The 7,500-nt window shown below is 35.4% G+C and overlaps 2 protein-coding genes across 3 annotated transcripts in view; one reads left to right on the plus strand and one right to left on the minus strand.

Moving 5' to 3' along the window:
* LOC113829057 (prolyl endopeptidase) overlaps positions 1-2,986 on the plus strand; it is a 35,330-nt gene extending 32,344 nt beyond the window's left edge. For both annotated transcript variants that reach the window (XM_070133888.1, XM_070133889.1), the window contains exons 13-14: positions 148-327; positions 644-2,986. In XM_070133888.1, the coding sequence (XP_069989989.1) occupies positions 148-327; positions 644-727 (264 nt within the window). In that variant the 3' untranslated portion in view covers positions 728-2,986. The remainder of the gene's footprint in view (positions 1-147; positions 328-643) is intronic.
* Positions 866-7,500, minus strand: part of Itpr (Inositol 1,4,5,-trisphosphate receptor) — a gene marked incomplete in the record, with an annotated part of 309,414 nt that continues 302,779 nt past the window's right edge. Inside the window, 5 exon segments of the mRNA XM_070133886.1 lie at positions 866-3,792; positions 3,963-4,124; positions 4,258-4,418; positions 7,120-7,285; positions 7,432-7,500. The exon segment at positions 7,432-7,500 is cut by the window's right edge and continues 116 nt beyond it. Of these exon segments, the coding sequence (XP_069989987.1) occupies positions 3,670-3,792; positions 3,963-4,124; positions 4,258-4,418; positions 7,120-7,285; positions 7,432-7,500 (681 nt within the window).

Genomic DNA, 7,500 nt, shown 5'->3' on the forward strand with positions numbered 1-7,500 from the left:
CCATTCCCATTCTCTCTGATAAACACATTCCACTATTCTCTATTCTGCCTTTAACCCTTCACTCCATATATTAATTCATGCTAGTATATACATTATATTTATATTTCTTTTTGCAGAAAAGTATATTATTAATATTGTTCTTTTCAGTATCCTGCCACACTCTTGCTCACAGCAGATCATGATGACAGAGTAGTTCCCCTACACTCTTTTAAGCTAATTGCTGAGATGCAGCATAAGCTTGCCCAGATCCCAGCTCAAACCAATCCTTTACATATTCGTATTGAGACAAAGGCAGGCCATGGCAGAGGAAAACCAACAGCAAAAATTGTAAGTTCTGTTGATATATTTTCTTTCGCATCCATATACTTGTGTGTTATAGCAAGAGATAGAAGAATTGAGATACACTTGAAAGTTAAGTTTTAGAGTTGATCAGGATAAAGAGACTCGGGAAGAGTAAGGAGTATGAGTAGTACAGACTATTAGTGCAGATTAATAGTAGTATGGTGTGCTATGAGTAATACAGAGCAATAATGCAGGAAAAAAGAAATGTGTGCTGGTAAGTGGATAGGAAGTAACTGCTCCAAAGAATTCTCATTCTCCATTCAGTAGGATGTGAACATGATATAAATATTGCTTTTGACAGATTGAGGAGCATACAGACATCTACTGTTTCATAATGCAGTCCCTTGGTCTGGAAGTTACATCGACTCCATCTGCAAGCCTTTGAGGTTTCAGTCAATACTACCATATCAAGAAGACAAAAACAAAAGGAGAAATATTGTGTGCTTTGTACAGATAATGAGACCAGAAATTGTGTTAGTAATAATACCAAAGACTGTTTTAGGTTCCAGTAGATAGTCTTTAATTATCTCTTCAAGCATTTATTGATGTTATATTTTGGTATATAAGACAATTTAGTCAGAAATGGATAAAAGTGAAAACTTAACACCTTGATAAACAGATAGAACTTTCATGAACAGTTTTGTATGAATACAATTCACAAAAGACAATAAAGAAGAAATCTTTAACTTTTTTACTTTGTTACACTTCCCTTACATCAGCTACTCATAACATCAAAGGTAGGTTTTAATGCAAGTGAGAGTTCTAATCTTTACATCAATGCCCTAACAATTATAGTTGGGTCTGTCATCATTATTAATTTCCCTACCAAGTATACTTTAAATGGAGTTAATGAATTATTCTTATAATAACATTAACAAATACATTACTAACAAGTTTTCAGCTAAAATTAGAAAAAAACCCTAAGCACATTGCCTACTTACATCTCCAGAAACATTTACTTAAACTTGTAAGAAACATTAAATTAAGAAACATTAAATTACAATATCAACAAATAATCTATTAGATTCAAATAAATATGATAATCTGAATGTACAGTCACATACAGCTACAACCTTAAATATTCAGTAACTATAAGGGGACTAAGAGGAAGCAACTTTTTTTCTTTGATGGTCTTTTTCAGAATATAATAGTCAAAATTCCTAAAAGATCTATATTTTTATTATTTTTGACATCTAAATACCACATACTGAGGTGAAAATAGCCTAACACATCTTTTAGTTTAGTCCATTTAGTATTTCATAAAGATGTTTCTAACAATTTAGGATATAAGGTTACAAATATGTTTACAGAAAACATTCTGAGGTATAATGATAATATCTAAACTCCTACAGGATACACAATTGTCCATTCTTTCTGTTGTCAAAGGTTCCAGTCATATATTAAACATGCTTCTTAGTAACAGATTTCAACCTACTAAATACAAGTATGTGGGGGGGGGGGGGGGGATCATGTTCGGTGTTTCACCTTTTGGTAGACTGGACAAAGTGTTTTTAACAAGCCATGTTAACATATATAGACATTTACAAAGAAATGATTACTAAATCACTGGTTTCCAAACCATCTGGTTGTATTTCCAATTTCTATTATGGCACTTTTACTAACAGTTCAATAATTGTTCTAAGATTTTACATAAGATTGATATGCAAATAATCACTAAGCAGGGTTAAATGGGGACGTATGTTCATCAGGTGAATCCATTTCCAAGCTAAATGGGCAACATGCTATAGGAAATGCCTTCCATAGGAATAACTAGCACTAGAATTGTACATCCCATTAAGTCTGTCTGGAATGATTACATGTAAATCACATATGGATGAAGTTCCTTTAAACTTTTTGATGATGACTTACAAAACCAAGTAAAGAGAATAAACTTGGTTCTGGTCATATAAACTTTCGGATGAGCCTACAAATATTTTATGCATACTTTTTTCTATGGAACTTGGTATATTGCATGGTATCACAGTTTTTAAATTCAAAATTCAATATACTAAGATTAAACAGCATATCAGGTGGATACTATATTACTAGTATTATTGTGTTTTAAACTGGGGGAGGGAGAGCTAGGGTTAACGTATGTGCCAAGACATAAAGCAGTAAAATTTTATATTTATAACAACAATGGTATTATCTCTTGAGAGAACACTAAAATAACAGACATATATGTAAGAGGAATTACTACATATTAAATCTATCAACAGCTTACAAGTAGATAAATAATATTTACATATATTGCTGACCTGGCAACTTTGCACATTACTAACAAATGAATTACATCAGTTTAAATTTGATGACACAACATGAGAATAATCAGGCCTTGTTAAGTTTGTTTGTTTGTTTTTTAGGAAAAAATGAAGGTTAATACTTTCATGAGGGTAGTAGGTGTGGTGCAGTGAGATCTTACATGCATAACTGTTAGAATTATAGGTAAAAATATCTTGGAAGATTTCAGCCACAATAACAATACAATTTGTTAATACCTTAAGAAGTATATGAAGGAAAATTTCAATCACATTTTCTTTATTTCTCAGTACAGAGCAAGATGAACATGAAGCTCTGCAAAAATTAGCATATGCATCTCAGCACCCTTGGCAATAAACAAGTGTTAATTTTTGAAAAAAAAAAATAATTGTGATGAAAAATCTAATGGTACAGTAACTTTCAAGTGAAGTAACTGGCACATCATTACAAAGAAAAACAATTAAGCAATTATTTCGTGCACTAGCCAGTTACTTAAAATGCACTTATCTGCAGCTTTTTCTTAGTGTATGAATGAAGGAAAGCTACATTACATATACACACAGATTTCATATTTTACACAAATATCCATTTTCATACTTAAACCATTAAAAACATGTCACTGGAATGAAGGAGAGACTAGAAGTTTTAGATATAACTATTGACCTAAAAACACGTTCTTTCACTCTGGTAGTTTCAACCTACGACATGCATGGCTTACTCTATTTGCAAAACCTTATATAACAAAATACAAGTGAAAATGGATACATCATACACCAACAGCTATGTACAGTTATAAATGCTGAGATAGTCATTAAAATGTCCATGTTGTGAATACATTGATAATCCTTTGGAATAACAATAAGAGCACCTATATATTCTTTTTCCATCAAATATTCCAATGACTGACAACTACCAATCATTATGACAAAAATAGGATGCTGAAAAGATTTTAAAAAGATATCATACTTATAGTTCATTTGGCATGAAAAAAAGGAATTTATTATATATACATAAACACAAACAGCCTGTCTATTTGTTGCATTAATTCATTTGTTAGTAATATTCTGGTCAGGTTGCCTGGTACTGTTGTATGAGATCCATAGGCCCAGCTGGGGCTGCATACTGCTGGGTGTAGTTGCTTGTTGTGCTAAGGATTTCTCTTCGACTGCGATACTTCTGCTGCTTCGACATCTGCATGGCAGGTGAAAATATATGGTATGAGTTTATCATCTTAGAATTAATCTACACACATGCCCCCAACACAAACCCTACCTATCTATGTCTTCATGCAAGATAGATCAAAATGTGTAAAAATGTATAAATATGACAAATACTACCACCATGTTATACATAAAACTCACCGCATCCTTCAGTTCTGTAAGTTGTGAGATGAGGTTGTCAACTAACGATTTTAGGAGGTCAAGTTTCACGCTGAGACAGCGGACATCATTTACTTCTCCCTCTGTTTCTCCAATGCTGAGAGACATGGCGCGCATTCGTGGGAACCAGTTCAAGTCTTTCTCCTAAGAATTATATAGAAAATAATAACTTTCAAGAAAATATACTTCATTTTTTTTGTGAAGAGGCACAAAAGCTATTAGTACTAAAGAAGTATTGATAAACAATAAAGAAAGAATTTCACACAAGAAAACTTACCCTGACCAGAGTATAAACATAACTTTCTGGACCAGTGAACTCTGTAGGATCTTTCACATTAACTTGTACGTAGAAGTAAAGGTAATGCCACATGTTGTGTTCTCGCTTTATGTGATCCTCAAAATTCACTGCCTTATTGTCAAAACTTGCACGCTTCAAACCTGTCCCAGAGAAAATATATACTTAGTTTTCGGTAAATTTTTTGTGTTAGAATTAGAGAATATATGCATATTCAACTTTGTTCCTGATTACCTGAATGACAAAATTAACTGCAATAATAAAAACACACACGCACACGCACACACACACATATATGTGAAAGATGGAATAATGCACTACCGCATTGATATGATGAATAAATAACCTTGCTGATCAAGACACGAAACCACATCACTGCAGGCAGAAAACTGCAAGACAGATGCCCATACCAACTGAGCTACACAACCCACTAAAAGGAGTGTGCAACTAGGAGCTATCTAGCTTCCACAGACATTATCTATCTACTCATACTTAAGTAGGGATAGTGAAGTTTTACACACACTCCCCATGGGCTCTCAGTAGTTATTGAGAGAGCACTTCAAATCCAAATCAGAAGTACTGAAGTGTAGTAATGAAAGATGGCATAATGCACTACTGTATTGATATGATGAATAAATAACCTCTCCAATCGAGACTTGAACCCATGTCATTGTAGGTAGATAACTGCATGATAGACAGCCATACAAAATGAGCTGTACGACCCACTAAGGGGAGTATGCAACTAGGAGCTCTCCAGTTTCCACAGACACTACCTACCTACTCATATTTAAGTAAGGATAGCGAAGTTTTACACACACTCCATGTGGGCACTCAGTAGTTCAAATTCAATATCAGAAGTACTGAGGTGTAGTAATGAAAGATAGAATAATGAGCTATCACACTGATATGATGAATAAATAACCTCTCCGATCGGGACGAACTAATGTCATTGTTGGCAGGTAAATATATAGCCAACTCCCACAACCTGCAGTACGGCATACTTTCCCTAGGTTGGGTCCCAGGTCTGTAGCTGCGTCCTCGCACCTCACCATCAGCAGCTTCTCAAAGATTAACTCCAAGATCTGATTGGTTGACACAGACACCTCACAGCTTGCCTATTGGACTGCAAGCTCTCCTCGCTCCTGGGAGCTGGCATAGCTAGAGATATGAATTACATCAGATTAAATTTGATGCCATAACATGAGAATAATCAGGCCTAATACATCATTTTTAAGCTCGAGCACCCGGGCCGAGATCATCACTCCACATTCCTCCAGCAGAGCCCGACCAGAGCAAGCAGCTCCAAGCCTACCCAGGCCTTAGCCATCAGCTTCCCTGTTGATCTCCACACTTCTCCCAGCACCCAGGCATATCTGTGGGAACTCACACCCACAACAAGTACTCCTCAAAGAGATAATAGACTAGTCAAATAGAGGATGACCAACCATTCTCTATAACTGCTAGACAGACGCTCATATCAACTGAGCTACACGACCCACTAAAAGGATTGTGCAATTACGAACTATCTAGCTTTCATAGACATTACCTATCTACTCATACTAGAGTACGGATAGCGAAGTTTTACACATACACCCCAAAGTTTTACACATCACTCAGTAGTTCAAATCCAAAACCAAAAGTACTGAGGTGTATTAAAGAAAGATGGAATAATGTACTGCATTGATATGATGAATAAATAACCTATCCGATCAGGACTCGGACCTATATCATTACAGGCGGGTAAAAATGCGCACACACACACACACACACACACACACACACACACACACACACACACACACACACACACACACACACACACACACACACACACACACACACACACACACACACACACAAACACAAACACACACAAACACACACACACACACACACACACACACAAACACACACAAAACACAAACACACACAAAACACAAACACACACACAAAACACAAACACACACACAAAACACAAACACACACACAAAACACAAACACACAAAACACAAACACACAAACACACACACAAAACACAAACACATATACAAAACACAAACACATACAAAACACAAACACACATACAAAACACAAACACACACAAAACACAAACACACACATAACACAAACACACACACAAAACAAACACACACACACACAAAACACAAACACACACACACATAAAACACAAACACACACACACAAAACACAAACACACACACACAAAACACAAACACACACACACAAAACACAAACACACACACATACACACACAAACACAATAACCCACACGCAAACACACACACACACAAACACAATAACACACACACACACATACACAAACACAATAACACACACACACACACAAACACAATAACACACACACAAAAACGCACACACACACACACAAAAACGCACACACACACACACACACAAACACACACACACTCAAACACAGACACACACACACACACACAAATTTTTTTCCTTCCTTTTTTCTGTAGGGCCATAAAAAATAGATTCCAATACTGCATGTAATGCTGACAGACTGCAAATATCAAATAAGTTGAAGAAGTACAGAATCTTTGTCTATTTTATAATTGTCATGGTAGAGCTTTCACTTTTAATGGCTAGGACAAGATACTACTCCTTATTAGATGGTCCCATCTGATAAAGAGCCAAATGGAACTTCAAAGTCTTGCTTGTTACTCCTAGTTGCATTTTATTGGTGTAGATGATACTGTATTTATGTTTTTTTGTTTTTTTTTATATTGACTTCCAAGTTATTACTAGCCCATTTATTTTTTTCCCCTCCTATTCAAAGGTCAACCCGTCAAAACATACCACAAATGAAGCAAGAGTTTTTCAGAATCTCTTCAGAATTCTGCTTCTCACTCCTGAGATCTGCAAATGTGTCAATAATCACACCAAAGATGAGGTTCAACACAATAATGATCACAATGAAGAAGAACAGGAGATCATAGATGACTCTTGGCACAAAGTAGTTTTCCTGAAAGAAAGAAAAAAAAAGTCAATAAAATATATACAAATATATATATATATAGAGAGAGAGAGAGAGAAGATCTATAAGAACCCATGTAATTCACACACGTTATACAATATAAAGAATCAAACTCGGCATAAAAAGAGACTCACATTAGTTGAATGTGGCTGGAGAATGTCACCAATGCCTCCTCCACTTCGTAGTCCATGATTCAGTGTTGT

The sequence above is a fragment of the Penaeus vannamei genome, chromosome 19, assembly GCF_042767895.1.
Source record: "Penaeus vannamei isolate JL-2024 chromosome 19, ASM4276789v1, whole genome shotgun sequence".
Classification (NCBI taxonomy): domain Eukaryota; kingdom Metazoa; phylum Arthropoda; class Malacostraca; order Decapoda; family Penaeidae; genus Penaeus; species Penaeus vannamei.